Source organism: Alligator mississippiensis, chromosome 7, assembly GCF_030867095.1.
Source record: "Alligator mississippiensis isolate rAllMis1 chromosome 7, rAllMis1, whole genome shotgun sequence".
Taxonomy (NCBI): Eukaryota; Metazoa; Chordata; order Crocodylia; family Alligatoridae; genus Alligator; species Alligator mississippiensis.
Genome location: NC_081830.1, coordinates 16455838 through 16475531, shown reverse-complemented (window position 1 = coordinate 16475531; position 19694 = coordinate 16455838). Strand labels below are relative to the sequence as shown.

At 45.3% G+C, this 19694-nt stretch overlaps 1 protein-coding gene across 1 annotated transcript; it reads right to left on the bottom strand.

Annotated features, from left to right (window-relative positions):
• Positions 1–1458: 1458 nt before the first annotated feature.
• LOC132251864 (olfactory receptor 14C36-like) lies at positions 1459–19326 on the bottom strand. The gene is made up of 2 exons (XM_059731782.1): positions 19119–19326; positions 1459–2293 (listed from the first exon to the last, which is right to left on the bottom strand). Exons 1-2 carry the CDS (start codon positions 19324–19326, stop codon positions 1656–1658), a joined length of 846 nt encoding a protein of 281 aa, XP_059587765.1. The 3' UTR covers positions 1459–1655.
• Between the last annotated feature and the right edge of the window lie 368 nt (positions 19327–19694).

The following is a 19694-nucleotide window of genomic DNA, read 5'->3' as shown; positions in this document are numbered from 1 at the left end:
TCAGTAGCAAAGCTGATCAGGACATTTCCTTTAAAACACTTTTTATTTGGAACATGCTGTGTTGATATAACCCAGTGACTGGGGAGATGGTGGTCCAATTGCCCAGGGATCCTGCTGCTCATTAGCCAGAGCAGGGCAGGAAGCAAACAACAGCACACACTGCTCGCAGAAGCTTTATTCAGAACAGAGATGGCTTTGGGCGAGCTCCCTTACTGACCGAATACGGGGAGCAGCCCCGAACAACAGTTCTTTTCAATATTTATACATCTGGTCTATACATATTTCCACCCATGACCTTCCTTTGGTTCCACCCATTTCTCCTCCCATCTCCAGCTCCACCTGTTTACTGTTTGCCTCCTTAGCTTGGTATTGCCTATGCATTTCATTCATTTACATGCTAAGAGCACATGCATAAAACTTTTGACCCCTATCTTCTTCCGGTCACTTTGCAGTTTCTCACCGGTTCTTGCTGGTTTTCTTGCTGACTTCTCCATATCCAAAGCTGTATCTTTGCTGTTGTCTCCTGGCACTAGTTGCTTAACACATCATGTACTTTGCACTCTATCCTGTTGTTAAGAATCCGCTTACTTAAACACTAGCTAAATTGGTTGCTTTTAATATGTCAGCTAGCCTTGTGACCACTAGCTTTTCCTGAGGTTACCTTTGAATATATCAACCAATCTTGTGTCCAGCAGCTTTTTGCTGAGACACAGATAAATGCCTTCATTCAGCTGCACGCTCAGCACTCCCCAAATTCCCTATCGTTACTCCAGCATCCAAAATCCATATTGTTACCCTAACAATGTCAACTCGAGTTCCAGCAGTTCACACGTGCATGAAATATTAGGAAGACTAGTACCCATCTGTTTGTCTACCCTCTAAAAAGAAGGTGCGTGCTCTTCCTGGCTTTTAAACCCAAATGCTTGCTATGAAAAATGTTTCCAAATATTTAAGTTGGTCTAATGAAAAGTATCATATTCATGCTAAGTACCTTGTCTGCCTGTGTCCTTAGACCAACACGGCTACAACCTACACCCTTGTTTTACATCTAATACTCCTGTTGTTGCAGCCCAAAACTGCATTAATGTTTCTGTAGTTGCATCAAATTGCTGGTTCATATTGAGTGTGTGACCCACCTTTTCAACCATGATACCACCCATTTATAACCCAAGCTGTATTTGTGCTTTTGATTATTCTCCTCTCTGTGCACCAACTTGCATTTATTTCCTTGGCCTTGGTCTTATTGTTTCAAGCCCATCTTCCCAATCTATCCACATCCATCTGAACTCTATCTCTGTCCTCTAAAGTACTTGCACTTCATTTGAGTTTCACATCATCTGGAGATTTGCCTGTATATTCTGTCATGTGAATAATCGATTGCACCAAGTAGTAAACAAAACTCTTTTTAATTCTTCATTGTCTTGCAATTGATGGGATATATTTTAGATGGTGCAAAGACAGTAAAAATGATGCATGAAACATTACTTTCCCACTTCAACAGTGTCAACATATAATGATAAAAGCCAGGTCTTTGACATTACAGAGTTACAGAATTAACCCAGCAACTTCATTTTATATATGGAGGATTCACACAATACTATGAAAAAACTAATTTCATGTGTAAATTAGAAAAGAAAAACATAAGTAAAGCAAAGTCATGAAAGAAAGATGGACAGACTGTTCTTGGAGCGGATCAGCCTGTGGAGCAGTTTCCTGCCCAGGGCAGCTTGGATCTCCCTGTTCCTCATGCTGTAGATGACTGGATTCATCAATGGAGGCACCACAGAATACAGGACAGCTGCCAGGAGATCCAGAGGGGACGGGGAGTCAGAGACGGGCTTCGTGTAGGCAATGCTGGTAGTGGAAAGAAGCAGGGAGACAACAGTAAGGTGAGGAATGCAGGTGGAGAAGGCTTTCTGCCGGCCCTGCTCCGAGGGGATTCTCCACACTGCGGTGAAGATCTGAACATACGACACAATTATGAAAATAAAACAGCCTAAACATAAAAACACACTGAAGGCAAGAGCTGTCAGCTCCCTGCGGTATGTGTCAGAGCAGGAGAGCTTGAGCAGCTGGGGCACTTCACAGAAGAACTGGTTGATGATATTTGAGTGGCAGAAGGGGAGACTAAAGGTGTTCCCAGTGTGCAGTGCAGAGTTGATGGCACCAGCAGCCCAAGCACTGGCAGCCATCTGGATGCAAGCTCTCCTGTTCAATATTATCTCGTAATGCAGTGGCTTGCAGATGGCAACGTACCAGTCATATGCCATGAAGGTGAGGAATGAAAAATCAGCTGAAGAAAAGAGGAAGAAGAGAAAGACCTGGGACACACATCCAGCATAGGAAATTGTCCTGGTGTTTAAGAGAGAATTGGCAATGGATTTAGGGACAATGACGGAGATAGATCCAAGGTCAAGGATGGACAAATTTGCCAAAAAGTAGTACATGGGGCTGTGGAGGCGGTGGTCGGTAGTTACAGCAGTGATAACAAGGAGGTTCCCCACCGGAGCTGCCAGGTACGCTGCGAGAAAGATGACAAAGTGTAAGATCTGCAGCTGCCGAGTGTCAGAGAAGCCCAGGAGGAGGAACTCGGTTACAGTGGTCCAGTTGGGCATCTTCCTTCCCAGGGCACCGTGCAAGTCCTGGGTATAGTAGAACACGGGCAGTGGTAAGGAGGAGAGTAACAAACTCAGTGGGTTTGATATTCCCATCAATAATGTCTCCAAATTCCATGCTAAGAATGTAAATACTCCATTTTTTGCCTCATGGAAAATTTGATTTTAATAAATTATTTTTCCCTGGCAAGATCCTACATAAAATAAAATATCTTAATATTCCATTTAGAAAGTGAAGAAAATCTTAGCCCAGCCACAACTCAGGAATTTTAGTTTTTTATTTTTATTTATTTAAATCCAAAAGTCTATAATTTATCCAGCTCACCTAGAAAATGTATTCTGGAAACAAATGTATGTGAAATAAAAGATATATAAAATTTGCCAAAATCTGAACATACGACACAACTCCCAATAAGCTATATAACTTTATCTGAATTAATAGCAAAAACAGTGAAATATTCTTCATTCACTCTTGTAGCTTTGAGTCTCACCTAGAAAATGTGTGCTGGAAATAAATGCACATGAAATAAAAGATATATAAAATTTGACTTCCTTAGAGGTCCTATTGCCACCCCACCCTCCACCCCACCCCCAATAAGCTGTATAACTTTATCGGAATTAATAGCAAAAACAGTGTAACATTCTTCATTGACTCTTGTAGCTTTGAATCTATTATACATACAATGCAGTATGACTTTTGTAGCCAGGTTTTCCAACTTGAATGTTTTTAATTGTCTTCTGCATCTTCCTAAGACACGACACTTCACTGATGCAGAAAACTTACTGGAATTGTTTTTGTGGAAGTTTCCTTGTCTCTTGTGTCACATTCAGGCTTCCCCTGCCAAGATCCTTTGCTCTTGTCCAGCTGATCTCTCAGATCTCCTCTGCCCCAACCACTAGTCTAGGTCCCCAGAAGCACAGCTAACTCAGAGGTCTTTCTCTGCTCCCTCTGGCACTGAGTGACTGGCGTAAATCCAACCAGGTTTCTGAGTGTGCAGCTGACCTCAACTATGCCTTGTAGAAAAGGAGTGAAGCAAGACGGCAATTTTTCAGGTTTTTTTTTTTTCCCAAAGGCTCATGGGACTCATTCCCTGAAGTCCTGTACAGCTCAGAAGGAAAAGCCCAGATGTAAACAGTCTGAGCTCTACAGATGGTAGCGGAAAAGCAGAGCCGTGCTCTGGTTTAATCTCCCTCACAACACAAGTCATGAGATCTCTGAGAAGGCCCTGAGCTTCTCTATCTGGCTCTGTTGTCCCAGTTAGCCAGCCTGGGCACCTTAGCATGCAGGGAGGCACCAAGTTGCAGTTGGGTTACTTCCTATGTAGTTTTGCATAAGAACATAACATGAGAATAAAAGTCAGGTTGTCAGGTGCAAAAAAATAATTCTGAATATAATTAACGTATTCCATGACTCAGACAAACAAGCTCCATTGCAAGGCATCACATTGAAAAAATATTAGGTCAGCAATCATTAGCAAGGTCATGATTCTGAATCTACTGTCATGAATATGACAGCCCCAAGGACCACTTTCCCCTGACTCGTCTATCCCAGGTCCCAGCTCCCCAGCATTTCTTCCACCATCAGCTTCCCCTGAATGCAGCGGTGTCAAACACAGATGGACCCCATCTGCCAGGTCAAGCCCACAGGGGTGGTCCAGTGGAGGCACTGCATGCAATGTGCATTGTGGGCTGGCTACATCTGGTGCTTGCACCATGTGTACAGCCGTAGCCCTGCACACCACACGCAACACAACCCGGCCCCAGCACCATGCACAGCATAAGATGTGAGGAATCAGTTTGCGGCACATGGTCCCCACAGCAGGTCAGTGGGGTGCGTGTTGCATGTGGCATTGGTGATGCGTAGGGGGTATATGTGGGAGCACATGCACCCCCTGACAATGGCAGTTCTCCCCATTTAAGAAACACCACTGGTGCCTGTGGGCAGTTGCCACTTGCCAGTTCCCACCCCCCCCCCCCCCCCTTCCCCGACTGCCAACACTGCCGACAGTATCTGCAGACAGTCACTCATCGCCTCTGGCCACTTCCAACATTGCTGGTGATGTCTGCGGGTGGTTGATGACCACTGGTCACTACTTGCCACTCCCCTCGCCTCCGCTGCCAACACTACCATGGCTACCTGGAGGTGCTTCCTATTTGCTGCCACCACCGCCACCTGCAGGTAGTCGCCATTCCCCGCCAGCTTCCACGGGCACGTGTCGCTCATGGCATGTGGCATTTGCATCAGGCTAGGTGTGTCTATACGATATGCTAGGTCACTGCAGCGATGCGTTACAGCGATATCATTCATCCCAACATAGCATTCACGGGCACTAACTATGATGCCACTGCTACTGTGCAGTAGCAATGAGCTCCTGAGCATTACCTCATTGGTACTGTGTAGTAGCATTTGAAATGACCTGTGCACCTTCAGGACTGCGCAGTCTTGTCAGGTTCTGGGCATTCATTTAGTTCTCGTTAAAGCAAGTACTACGTGACTGCACAGTAAAAACTGCCCAGTGGGGCAGACATGTAGCTGACTGTGCACGCTGGATCCTGCATTCAGGGTGGGTCAATGGGCCCAATGCAGACAGACTCCCTGTCTAGTACACAGGGCTAGCCTGGCACAGGTGCCACATGAAGCATACATCCCCATGCAGCCTCATGCCATGTACAGCCAATGCCAGGCAGTCTCCACAAGGAGCATCAAGAGGTCAGAGACTCATTCATGGACCTGATTTCTGTTGATCTGAACCTGACAGATGCCAGAGCCTGATGTGACAAAATGTGTCTCTGTCCTTCAGCCTCCATGATAATTTACTGTACTGGCAACTCCCACTTGGGACAGGGGTTGGTTGGAGTGCAGCAGCTGGAAGATTTGTGGTGTTTGGAATTCACTCTCTTCATGGATGTTCCCATGGCCAGAAACTATGATCCCGTCATGAGAGAAATATTAAAATATCAGCTTTCTCAATCCCCAGTTTGGGATTTATTTTACTTTTTCATGAACCAAGCAGTCTGAAAATATTTAATTTTGACCTTATCAGTTTTGTTTGGACTTCATTACAGCAGTTGGCAATCTAGAGCCCATGACCCCATTGTATCCACCCTTTGAAGGAAGGTCTTTTGCTAACAAAGGCCTTCTCTGACCCTGCGCTGTGCTGTACTGCAGCTGGGCAGCAAAAAGAAGCAGCACTGAGGAAAAGTGGTAGTAGTCACCTGGTTTTGGTATCAGCCTAGTTTTCCCCTGAGCTGGGTCAATCTTGCCTAAAAATGGAAAATGTTGGTGATCCCCTGCTGTATCATATTGATGTGTCCAGTACATAGTGTTACACAGATATCCCAATAGCCCTTCTTGCAACCTTCAAGAAAAAAGTGGCTTTGTCTTCCCAATGTGAAAGCCATAACTTTCTGATGGCATCTCTGATTGGGAATCTCCTTGATATCATGGTTATCATTCTTGACCACCATCTCCACAGCCCCATGCACTTCCTCCTGATGAATCTTTCTATCCCAGACCTTGGAACGATCTCTGTCACCAGCTCAGTATCCTTAGCCAATTCTCTGCTGAACACCAGGTCCATGTTCTGTGCTGGATGTGTCTTCCAAGTCCTTTTCTTCTTGTTCTTCCTTGCAGCTAACTTCCCTTTCCTCACTATCACAGCACATGATTGATGCACTGTCATCTGCAAAACACTGCACTATGAGACAATCTTGAACAGGAGAGCTTGCATCTAAATGGCAGCCAGTGCATGGATCTGTGGTTTTCTATATTCTGCCCTGCACACTGGTAACACCTTTAATGTATCTTTCCAGGAAGCTAATATCATCAACCAGTTCTTCTGTGAAATCCCTCAGCTAATCAAGCTCACTTGCTCTGACTTGTACCATACACACCTTGAGATAATTGCTGTTGGTGTTTGCATAACTTTAGACCTGTTTACTTTTCATAATGGTATCTTACATTCAGATCTTCAACACAGTGCCCATCTGAGCAAGGACAGCACAAAGACTTCTCACCTTCCTCCCTCACCTCATTCTGGTCTCCTTGCTTATAAGCATGTGTACCTTTCCCTATATGAAACCTATCTCCAGCTCCCCATCAGCTCTTGACTTCATAGAAACCATAATCTATTCCATGGTGGATCCAATAATCAATCCAGTTATGTACAGCAGTGGGGTGGGGAGAGGTGGGAGGGCTGTTGGTGGGGGCAGTGGGAGCAGTTGAGTGCAGGGCTGTTCCTGCCCATCTGCCCCACTTTGACCCCTGCAGCAGCCAGAGGGAGCTCCAGGCTGGGAATGGCTGGGGGCTGCACACACTGTACATATTCCCCTTTAAATTGAGCAGTGCTGCAGAGGGGAGAGGAGTAACCAGGTTCAGACCCACCAGCCAGTTGGGGGACCTCATTCAGCAGGACCAGCCATGACCACTCTGCCACCCACCCACCCTCCATGGGTCTGGCCTTCAATCCTCTTCGTGACTTGTAATCCTTGTTTCCCACATAGGCATGCTGATGGTGTCTTTAACAAACCGTACAGGAAAGTCCTGTTCCCGCTTCCCCTTCATGTCTCCCCTCTCCCCAGTCCCGGCAGTGCTTACTGCCCCCCTCCCCAACTCCACACACACTCGGGCACAAGACATCACCCCAAGCCAGCACCATTGAGCTGGACTGAGAACCTGATCTCCACACAGGGGTCATGAACAGGTCTCCCACCCCACCCCCTGTCCTCTGTGGCCCCTCCACTGCCTAAAGTGACTGGGAGCAAATTGCCAATCTAATGCCATCAACTCTAATTCTGAACCCAGGAACAAGAAGCTCCAGCAAGAAGTGTGCTGGAGTTCATTTGGCTGTGCTAATTGCATGAATAGATGCACCCGGAGAACAGCGTTCTTGTATTAGGACTGAACATATCATTGGAGGAAGCAATACTCTCCCTTCCAGCCCTAGGGTTTTATGAATATTTTGAAACAGGAAAGTGAGTTTGAGACCTTAAATCTCATTTAAAGTAAGCACCTAACTTTCTTTAAGGATTTTTTTAAAAAAACACAACTTGTTTAAGCAGTGGTGAACAGATATCTATGGCCCTAATTTTTTTTCTTTTTGTAAAAACGTATTTACTTGTCTGACAAACTGAAGAAATGTTATTACATGGAGAATAAAACTCTCAAACAATTCTTAATTGTCATTTATATTTCTGTTCCAAATGTTCCTCTGTCTCAATACCCAAACTTATTGAATTGAATATTTTACTTACTGTGCTCGTCTTAATGGTTTTGTCTTTGGTTTCCTACATTAGATCCTTGAACACCAGGACGGTTTGGTTACTGACTGTCTTCTACTGTATCTAATCCCTTGTCCCCCTATCACTACACTAGCGAGATGCCAGGGGCACGGGTTTTGCAGTCATCCACCCCTCACTCCATGAGAGAACAGAGAGGGGGAGATCAACATGATTTCTCTCTGAGAAAGAGCTCTGGGTGCAGCTCACATGGAGCCTTGCTGGAATAAAAGGACTGAAGCATCAGCGCAGTGATTTCTCTATGAATCTTTCCTAAGAGCTCATGGGACTCGGTCCCTAGAGCCTTGCACAGCTCACAAGCAGAGACCAGGGACAAACACCCTTGGATTCACTGATTAGACACGGATTCACCGAGTCACTGGAATAGACTCCCCCTGTTGTGGTGCAAGCACCAGCTCTGAACACTTTTAAGAAACATTTAGATGCTTATCATGCTGGGATCCTTTGCCCCTACCTTTGTCCCTTGGGCAAGGGGCTGGACCCGATGATCTGACAAGGTCCCTTCCAGCCCTAATGTCTATGAAATCTGTAATTTTGAATCCAGAAGGAGTGTCATGATTATCTCATTTGACCTACTGCTGACCACACGTCAGAGGACTTCACTCTGGCTTCTAACTTAGGCCGTGTCTATCAATGGGCCAATGTTTCTGGGCTTTGCTAATAGCCGCAAGAGGCTGGTGAGGATTTTTCCTCCCTCCCATTGCTACAAGTGTTGGGCTTCACTTCACCCCACAATCCTGCTTTCTTCACAAGCAGTCAGTACTGGCTGCTAATTGGTAGTATTTAGCCATACCTAAAAGGTCTACCCTCCCTGCCTCTGGTCCACTCATATTCATGCCAGTCATCACATTTGAGATCAGGAGGGAATTTTATTGCAGAGTGGGATTGGTGGAGACTTGTGGGGAGACGGGGGTCCTTGCTCTGTACTACAGGGCATGGCTGCCTTACGTGCATCTCCTGAAGGTGTTTTAAACCCCTTGCAGCAGCAGGACACGGAGAGTCTTCATCTCCCTCTTTTACCTGTGGCAGATTTCAGTTGTTTTAGTGTGTGTGGGCAATATACCTTGTAGTAGTGTGACAGGGAGACTGCAAGGTTTTAAAAACAGTTTAAATAAGGTTACATATGTGATCGTTTGGATAGGGAAGATGCTGCCTTGAGCAGGAAGCTGGACCTCCAGAGCTGCTTCCAGTCCTAGGTTTCTGCTACTCTGTGATTTATCACATTTGGCTTGTACATGGGACCATCCCGGGATCTATTGTCCAATGTGGACTCTAACTGAGACTTCTCCTGGGAGCGAGATGGTGTTCATCTTTCCAGTTCTCTTTGCTTTTTCTTCATAAGGACTGCAAAGGAGAAGAGCCCACAAGCCCAGGAGGATGCAGGTGTGGAAAGAGAGGGTACAATGGCATGGCAGCATTTGGTAGACGAGCAGATGAGGGTGGCACATAATGACCGGAGCTGGGGGGAAAGGTGGGATGATGTCCACTTACATGTTACTATGGGAGATCTGAAGGAATGGGGGCAAGGGCTGGGGGAAGCAGGACAGAGGGGAGAAGAGAAGGGGAGAAGAGAGTGAATCCATAACACTGGTAAAGTAGGTTTAGATTGGGTATCAGGACCCTCCACTCAGGGTCAGATGAATCCCTGTATTTGGGATCAGGGAGGAATTTCCATTTATGGTCAAATGGGGAGCACCATGGCAGGGTTTCCCATCCTCCAATGGAAGGGGGTTGCTAGTGCACTTTTAGTAAAAATTTAGACAGGGTTTGGCTTTGAATAGCGATGGTCCTTCTTCAAGCAGACGTTTGGAGTAGATGACATCCAGGGGTCCCTTCCAGCTCTATTTTTCTCTGATTTTAGGAGAACTCAGGAGGGCCGTCTCCTTCTCCAGCTTCCAACACCTGCGGTTTGGGCGCTTTCTACAACTACACGTTTAGAACCGCCACCTCTCCATTCAAATACCCAAGGAAGCCTGTTTCTTTGCACAGCTCTGCACATCAGCCAACCCCGTCCCCACCCTCAGGTGCATTTGTTTCTGGCCCCATGGACTTGTACAGGTCCAGCTTTTCTAAGCAGACCCTAAACTGAACTTTTGCCAGTATTGGCTGCTCATCTTCTCCCCAAAATATGCTGACAAGTGCAACAGTCTGGGAGCTGACATTGCCTGTGGAGACTGAAGTCAAAAAAGGCATTGAGCACTTCAGCCATTTCCACATCATTGGTCACTAAGTTGCTTCCACCACTCAAAGGGCACCAACGCTTTCCCTGATCTTCCTCTTGTTGCTGACATACTTGTCAAAAATCTTCTTGTTTCCTTCCTCATCCCTGGCTACCTGCAACTCCAACAGCACTGTGCCCTTCCTGATTTCAGCCCAGCTGGCCTGAGTAATACTCTTATCCTCCTCCCTTGCCATTTGTCCACATTTCCACTTCTTTTAAGTTTCTTTTTGGGTTTAATAATTAATTGGTCACTGTTTAGGTGGCAGGTGATATCCAGTGGACTGTCCCTAGGGTTGGTCAATATTTTCATCAAAGACCTGAAAGATGTGATGGAGTCACTCCTCATGAAGTTTGAAGATGACACCAAGCTGTGGGTAGTAGTAGATAAGCTGGGGGGTAGGCAAGGATTCAGAGACACCATGACAAATTGGAGGATTGGACCAAAAGAAATATCATGAGGTTCAGTAAGGACAAGTGCATAGAAGGACAACGTAGAAAATTATGCTTGGAAGGAAGCTGAGGAGGTCTTCTAGTTCAACCCCTTGCTGAAAGAAGGACCATCTCCAATTGGATCGTGCCAACCATGACTTTGTCCATCCAGGTGTTAGAAACCTTCAAGGATGGCAATTCCACAGCCTCTCTCCATTTCAGCTCTCGATAGGAGTTCCTTTTCTTGTATTTCTTGTATGTAAACTACATTGCCAGAACTAGCTGCAAATTGCCCAAATTGGATGAGGGGGTGGAAATCACGCTGTCCAAGTTTGCTGATGACACTAAGATGTGGGGCGAGGTGGACACACTTGAAGGGAGAGAGAGGCTGCAACTAGATTTAGACAAACTACAAAAATGGACAGATGAGAATAGGATTGAGTTCAACATAGACAAATGCAGGGTGCTGCTCCTTGGGAGAAGGAATCCACAGCATACGTGCAGGCTCGGGAGTTCCCTTCTTGAAAGCACAGAGGTGGAAAGGGATCTTGGAGTCATTATTGACTCCAAGATGAACATGAGCCGCCAATGCCAGACCGCAGCCAGAAAGGCCAGCCAGACCTTGTCATGCATCCAAAGGTGCACCTCAAGCCGGTCCAGAGAGGTGATCCTCCCCCTCTATGTAACTTTGGTCAGGCTGCAGTTGGAGTACTGCGTCCAGTACTGGGCACCGCACTTCAGGCCAGCCTGGAGAGGGTTCAGAGGAGGGCCACCCACTTGGTAAAAGGGCAGCAGGACAGGCCCTACGAGGAGAGGCTGAGGGACCTGAACCTGTTAAACCTGTTCAGCCTCAGTAAGAGGAAGCTGAGAGGGGACCTGGTGGTTGCCTACAAGCTCATCGGATGGATCAACAGCAAATAGGTAGAGCCCTTTTCTCCCCAGCACCACCTGGGCTGACAAGGAACAATGGTAATAAGCTGATGGAGAATAGGTTTAGGTTAGAGATCAGAAGGCAATATTTTACAGTTAGGGTGGCCAAAATCTGGAACCAACTTCCGAGGGAAGTGGTTCTCGCCCCTACCTAGGGTAAATTCAAGAGGAGGTTGGATGTTCACCTGTCTGGGGTCTTGTGAACCCAGCATTCATTCCTGCCTGTGGCAGGGGGTCGGGCTAGATGATCTGTTCAGGTCCCTCCTGACCCTAGCTACTATGAAACTATGAAACTATGTGTCCATATCAGTCAAAACAATCCAATTCCTTACTCTCAAAATTGCCCTTTTTAGTGTCAGTTCTGGACAGTTCTCTAAATTGCTAGAAGTATTTTCATGGAGAAGAAACTTTTTCTTCTACTTTTCTTTGTTAGAAACTCTGTTTTCACTGGGGAATGTTGATTATTCTATCTGATTTGAAAGGAAAACACAATTCATATTTTGCAAGATTTGGGGTGGAACAGCAATCCCAATTTCCATGTAGTTGTACAGTACCAGATCCTGGTCTCCACCGAGTTTGCTGCTTCATCATTTCTAAGAAAGGCCACGCTCCTGGAATTATTGGATTCCATAGGATAGGCTGCTTGTTGGAAGGGAGAACTAATTGAGGGACTGGCAGCTTGAAAGCCATTTTGGCTTGACATAGTTAAATCACCTTCCAAAATCCCCAGGCTCACCTATCTACTTTTTCCAGGTGGTGAAATAGAAGGAAAACCTAAATCCAGCATCACTACAGTCACTATTTGTAAAGAAGCTCAAGTGAGTAGACACTTAGAAGAAATCATTCCCAACCCTTCAGTATGGTGTGGAAGAAACCATTAGCTCCGTGCAAAACCTGTACAAGGAAATCATGATTAAGACTCCCAGCACCAGAGTGATCACTGACACCTCCTATCTAAAAACTATTATCACTCCCCTTTAAACATTCTCCTACCCTCCTTCCAGATCTCCAATAATCAAACCTCAAGAAAAAAAAAAATTACACAGAAAGGAGAAAGATCTCATGATATTCTCCAAGAGGGATTTTTGGAGATATAGAAAGTATATACAAGGTGTTGCAATAGTGCAGTAACAAATGACAATATCAGCATAAAAGCTGAATTTCAAACAGACAGTGAGACAGTAGCTAGGGCAGAGCAGCATCTTAAAGATTAAGTAGTTCAAGGAGACATAAGCTTCAAATTAAATACAGAGATTACTTTAAATGGTGTAGCACTAAAGCAACAAAATGGGAATTGGTGGAATTAATCTATATTAATAACACAGTTGATTGTTTCTATAAAGAAGTTCAGTGAAACCACAGTCACTGAAAAATAAATAAACCACTTCCATCTCACCAGTTTCCACAGAGCTGCTTTGATGTCCTTGTTTCTCATGCTGTAGATGACCGGATTCATCATTGGTGGGATCATGGAATAGAGAACAGACACCACGAGATCCAGAGCTGATGGGGACCCAGATGTGGGCTTCATATGGGCAATCATCCCAGTGCTTCCCAGCAAGGTGACAACAATGAGGTGGGGAAGGCAGGTGGAAACTGCTTTATGCCGGCCCTGCTCAGAGGGGATTCTCAGTACAGTAATGAATATCTGAATATAAGACACAAATATAAACGCAACGTAGCCAGCACTTAAGCATGCACCAAAGATAAAGACCTGAATTTCACTAGTAAACACTTCTGAGAAAGATATCCTAAGGAGCTGTGGGACTTCACAGAAGAACTGGTTGATGATGTTGGAGTGGCAGAAGGGCAGCCTAAAGGTGTTCCCCGTGTTCAGGGCAGAGTACAGAAGAGCCGTGCTCCAGGCCATGGCTGCCATTAGCAGACAAGCTCTCCTGTTCATCACTGTCACATAGTGCAGTGGTTTGCAGATAGCAATGTATCGGTCGTAAGCCTTGACAGTAAGGATGGAGAGGTCTGCTACAATGAAAAAGAGGACTAAAAAAACTTGGGTGACACATCCAGAATAGGAAATCACCCTGGTGTTCAGTATGGAATTGGCCATGGATTTGGGGACAATGACAGAGATGGATCCGATGTCGAGGATGAACAGATTGAGGAGGAAGAAGTACATCGGGGTGTGGAGGTGGCTGTCAACGGCTATGACTGTGAAAACAAGGAGATTGCCAATCAGGGCTGCCAGGTATATTGTTAGAAAAGTGGCCAAGTGCAAGATGTGCAATCCCAGGGCATCGGAGAACCCCAGGAGCAGGAACTCAGTCACCGCGGTGCAATTGGACGTCATCATCCACAGTGCCTTTTGGGATGCCTGTGGAGGGAATGGGAAAGACTGCGTCAGGAGAAGAGGAAGCAAGAGAATAACCCCTCCATTTCTGTCTGCAATTGTGTATAACTTCATTTTTAGAGGGCCTCCTTATTTTCATTTGAAAGGCAGTTTTCTGATGAAAGATAAGGGTTCCTAAAGTAACTACACTTTTCATGAAACGTTTTTCTCACTTCAGAATATTGTCACATTACATTCAAAAATGGGCAGGAGAAGTGTTGTTCTAGTGCTTTTGTGGAGATCTTGTTATGCCCCCTGACTAAACCTTATGCATTTCCCGCATCTGTGAAAATGGAGAAGTTTTCAATGGATTGTCTGCTCTTTCATCCTAAGTACTGCAGTAGAGGAGAGCACACAAGCCCAGGTGGAGGCATGGGTAGAAAGAGAGGGACCAATGACATGGTAGCAAGTGGGAGACGAGGAGATGAGGCTGACACATACTGACCTTAGCTTGTGGGAAGTGGGAAGAAAGACAAAAAAACCCATATTTCTTATCCACAATTGTCCATGACTTGATTTTTTTAGAGGTCTGCCTTATTTTCAGTTCAAAGGGAGTTATCTGTTAAAAATCAGGGCTCCCAAAGTGACAATATTTTTCATGATACTTTAAAAAAAATTCAGATTATAGAGACATTGCAGCCAAAAAGCAAACAGGAAAAGTATTTTATCCGAGCTTTTGTAGACACCTTGTCACTGCCACTCACTAGTGCTCATACATTTCCCACGTCTGTGAAAGTGGAGAAGTTGTCAGTGGATTATCACACTGGCATAAACTGGCCTAGCTCCTTTCTAGTCCAAAGGGCCATGTGAGTTCACATCAGGTGCAGGTCCATTGCAAGTCCATGTGACCTGGGAAAAGGGAATAATTACAACCCCAGATTCTATCAATTCATGAATGTCGGTGCCTGAATCTTACCCATGGGCAGCTGAGCATGAAATTATGAAGTCAAAAAAGTCATCCCATAGTGTTTCCATTTTTGTAGGGACATACAGCCTAGACACAACCAGCATCTTATGGTCTAAGTCATCTGGAAAGATTGCAATCAAATGGCTGGCAGGACGTGCACAAGGCTGTGTGTTCAAACTGGCTTCAAGTCTCAGAAATATATGTAAGCATGGGTTGTCAACATCCCCGCATGGTTTCTATATTTTGTAAGTCATGTATTTCAAAGATATTTGACCTTTTCTTTATTAGTTTAGTCTGAAAATCTTCAGTGGGCAGCAAACTAGATGACTCTTGGTACTTCAGGGGTTACTGATAAAGCGGGAGACATGCTAGCAGGGCAGCTCCAAGCCCAGGGCAGGCTGTGATGCACAGGGCAGCTCTGCCTGCCATGCTGCTGACCTGTGGTCATGGAAATTTCCATCCCCTCCACAAAGGCAGCTCCTTGGGCTGCTGTCCTGCTTCCCCGCTCAGCTATATTACTGTAGAAATGGTAAACATTTCAGGACAGAAGTATGCTATTGTTCATGCGAATATTTCTATCCTTAATTTTTCTAACTGTAGAGATGTTATTAAATGGAGAATAAAGTTCTAAAATAATTTTAAATATAACTCATTATCATTTCTATAAAAGATCCTCTCTATTAAAAGCCACACATTATGGAATTGAATAAATTACTTACTGTGCTTGTTTCAATGTTCTTGTCTTCAGTTTCCTACATTAAATCCTAGGGCAGCTTGATTACTGATCATCTACTTCTGTCTCCAATCTCTTGTCCCCCCATCACTGTGCTATCTAGATGCCAGGGGTACATTTTTCTCATGGTCGTGCACTTCTCACTCTGTGGGAGAACTGAGAGGAGGAGATCCAAAACGATGCTGCCTTGGAGCTTTACTGCAATGGAGGGTCTGAAGTCACAGTCAGTGAGTTCATAGAATCATAGAATCAGACGTAGGGTCAGAAGGGACCTTGCAGATCTTCAGGTCCAACCCCCTGCCTGGGCAGGAAGAAAACTGGGCTCATATAACCCCAGCCAGGTAGGCATCAAGCCGCTTCTTAAAGATCCCCGGGGTAGGAGCCAGTTGTCTATGTATATGTTGGGAGGTCTTGTGGGACTATTTCCCTAGAGCTCTGCACAGCTCCGAAGCAGAGTCTGTAGGCAAACATGCTGGATTCACAGATATTGAAGGCAGAAGGAATGTCCAGAGTCTCTCATTGGACCCACTGCTGAACACATGTCAGAGGATCTCACTGTGGTTTGTAACAGGCTGTGTCCATCAGTGGGCCAATGTGTCTAGGCTTTGCAATGTCAGGTTGGGAATAATTTTTCCCCTCTCCTGTTGCTAACAGTGTTAGGGCCCCCCTCTCCTCACAACCCTGCCTTCCTCAACAGCACTGGGGGTTGGCTGCAGCCCAGGATAAAGTGTTTTCCCTGTTCCCCCAGAGACCTGCCAATCATCACATTTGGGAGCAGGAAGGAAATTTACTGTAGAGACAGATGGGTAGAGACTTATGGGGGAAGGAGGGTCCTTTCTGTGTAATGGGGTGGAGTAGGCTGGTGCCTTATTTCTATATCCCAAATGTGATTAAAACCACTTACAGGAACAGGATGCTGACAGTCTTCATTTCCCTCTTTTTCCTGCAGGAAATTTTGGTAGTTTAAGTGATTGTGGGCAATATACCTTGTAGTGGTGTGACAGGGTGTCTACATAGTTTTAGAAACAGTTTAAACAAGGTTTCATAAGGGATAGCTTGTATAGGTAAGATGATGCATTGGCTAGGGGGCTGGACCTCCAGAGCTGCTTCCAGTCCTACTTTTGTATTAGTCTGTGATTTATCACTCTTACCTTGTACATGAGACCATCCCCTGGTCAGCTCCCAGGTTTGGACTCTAACTAAGACTCCCCTAGGAAGTGAGATGATGTTCCTCTTTAGAGTCCTGTCTGTTTTTTAAGTACTGCTGTGGAGGAGAGCACACAAGCCCAGGTGGATGCATGGGCAGAAGGAGAGGAACCAATGACATGGTAGCATGTGGTAGAAGAGCAGATGAGGCTGACACATACTGACCTTAGCTTGGGGGAAAAGTGCAATGATGTCCACATACATGTTAACATTGGAGATGTGAAGGCATGGGGGCAAGGGCCAGAGGGAAGCAGGACAAAGCTGAGTAGAGACAGGGAGAAGGGAGAAAATCCAAAACACCAATATAGTAGGGTCAGATTTGTTATCAGGAGAACGTCTTAATTGATGGACCAATGGGGCAGTGGGCTAGACTGATTAGAGCTGTTGTGCAATCTCCATCATTGGAGGTGTTCAAGGGGATGGATATGTATTGGTCAGGCATGATCTAGGAATAGCTACATCCATGTTTGTCTCTGGTTATTTCCAATTCCTCTGGTCTTTGCTGTTTGCTGCACGGGATCAGGAAGGATTTTCTCCCCCCTCCTTTTGCTACATGAGTCATGGGGTGGGGCGTTTCTTCTACCTTTAGAAACATTTGGTGCTAACTGAAATCAAGGTTGGGGATTTTGACTGATATGCCAAAGCTCCTGTCAGACTATACCCCCAAGATCATGAGCTAGAGAGACTTGCCCCACCACTATAAGTCAGAAAAAAACCCTATACTTGGGATCAGGAAGGAATTTCAACTTATGGTTAGACATGGAGGAGTGGGGTGGAGAAACCTGGTTCTAAATTGTCTATCTGGCAGCCAGAAGCAAGTGGAGTGCTCCAGGGGTTTGGTCCAGAACCAGTTTATTTTCAATATCATTGTCGACAACTGGGAAGATGGCATAGAGCACACCCTTAGCAATTCTGCAGATGAAACCAAGCTGGGGGGAGTAAAAGATATGCTTGAGGGCAGGGCTATGATTCAGAGAGACCTTGACAAAACAGAGGATTGGACCAAATACAATCTCATGAAGTTCACTAACAAGTGCAAAATCCTGCATGTAGCATGGAACAATCCTATGCACTGGTACAGACTGGGGACTGACTGGCTAAGTAGCAGGACCTAGGAGTTAAAGTGCACCAGAAGGTGAATATGAGCCAACACTGTGCCCTTGTTGCAAAGGTCAATGGCAATTGTGCTGCATTACCAGGAGCATAACCAGAAGATCAAAGGAAGTGATTCTTCCCGCATGTTTGGCATCAGTGAGAGCACATCTGGAGTACTGTGTCCAGCTGTGGGCCTCCCACTACTGAAAGGATGTAGACAGACTGGAAAGAGTCTACTGGAGGGCAAAAAAAGTGGATAAGGTTACATGAGTTATGAGGAGAGGCTGAAGGAACTGGTCTTATTTAGTTTGGAATAGAGAAAACCAAGATGGTGTTTAAAACCAGCCTTTAACTCCCTTAATGGAGATTACAAAGAGGATGGAGTCCAATTGTTCTCTGTGCTGGCAGATGATTGAACAAAGAGCAATTGTCTTGAGTTCAGTTTAGGTATTAGGAAAAAAAATCTTATCAGCAGGGTAGTAATGCACTGGAACAGGCTACCCAGAGGGGTGGTGGAAGCTCCATCCTTGGAGGTTTTGAACACCCAGATAGACAAAGCCTTGAGTGACATGATCAAGTTTAGAGCAGCCCTGCTTTGAGGAGTATGTTGGACAAGGTGATCTCCCGAGGTCCGTTCCAACCCTTATTTTCTATGACCCTAAGATTAGTCATTTGTTTAGAGCAATGTTAGCTCCAGGAAAAACATCCCTCAGAGTTTTACAACACCACTCCTCTCATATAGTGATAGAAGCATAGAAAATTAGGGATGGATGGGACTTCAGGGCGTGATCTAGTCCAGCATTGGGTGTTGGCTGAAATCAAGGTTGGGGATTCTGAATGAAATGCTGAAGCTCCTGCTCAAATTAAAGCCCCAAGATCATGAGCTAGGGAGTCTTGCCCCAACACTCTGGGTCAGACAAATCCCTATGCCTGCAGTCAAAGAAAGACTGTCTCCAGTTGGCTCATGCCAACCATGGCTTGGTCTAGCCCAGTCTTAAGAACCTCCAAGGAAGGAGATTGTGCCACCTCTCTGCCTTTCAGCTCGACGCAGACTTCTCCTTGCTTCTGTTTCTTGTATGAAAACCACGTTGCCTGAACTAGCTTCAAATTGCCCAACAGTATGAGTCACTATCACTCCAAATAATCCTATCCATTACTTTCAAAATTCCCTTTTGGGTGTCAATTCTGGACAGTTATCTAACTTCTCAAAAGTAATAAACTGGAGCTGATATTTTTCTTCTTTTTTTTTTTTTCTTTCAGAAGATGCTGTCCTCTGGGGCATTCTGGGAAATGTTGATTATGTTTTCTGATTTGCAAGAAAAACACATTTTTGACCTTACCTGATCTCCCATGGAAGAGAAGTCCCAATTTCCAGGAAGTTGTATGGTAACAGATGGTGGTTTCTACTGAGTTTCCTTTTACATCCATTCTAAGCCAGGTCACACTATGTGCATTATTGGAGCTCTTGGCATAGGCTGCTTGTTGGAAAGGTGAAAGTATCCGATACCGGTCCTGAAAGGATTTAGGGACTAGCAGCGTGAACGTCATTTGGGCTTGACATAGTTAAACCTGGCGATGTTGGCAGCTGATTTAACTATCTATAGCTTCCCTATAGTGGAATAAAGCAACAACCAGTATCCAGCATTACTACAGTCATGACGTGCACAGGAGCTCTAGTGTGTACACACTTACTACAAATCATTTCCATCTCTTCAGGGTTGTGTGGAGAAAAACCCTCAGTGCCCTTGCAGACCCATACAGGAAAGCATACCTAAAAGTCCAGGACCCTGAGGAAAGACTATCTAAACCCCATTATCACTCCTTTTTAAATATTCTCATACCCTCCTTCCAGATCTCAAATAATCAAACCTCAAGACAACTTTTTAACCCAGACAAGACGAAGATCCAGTGATGTT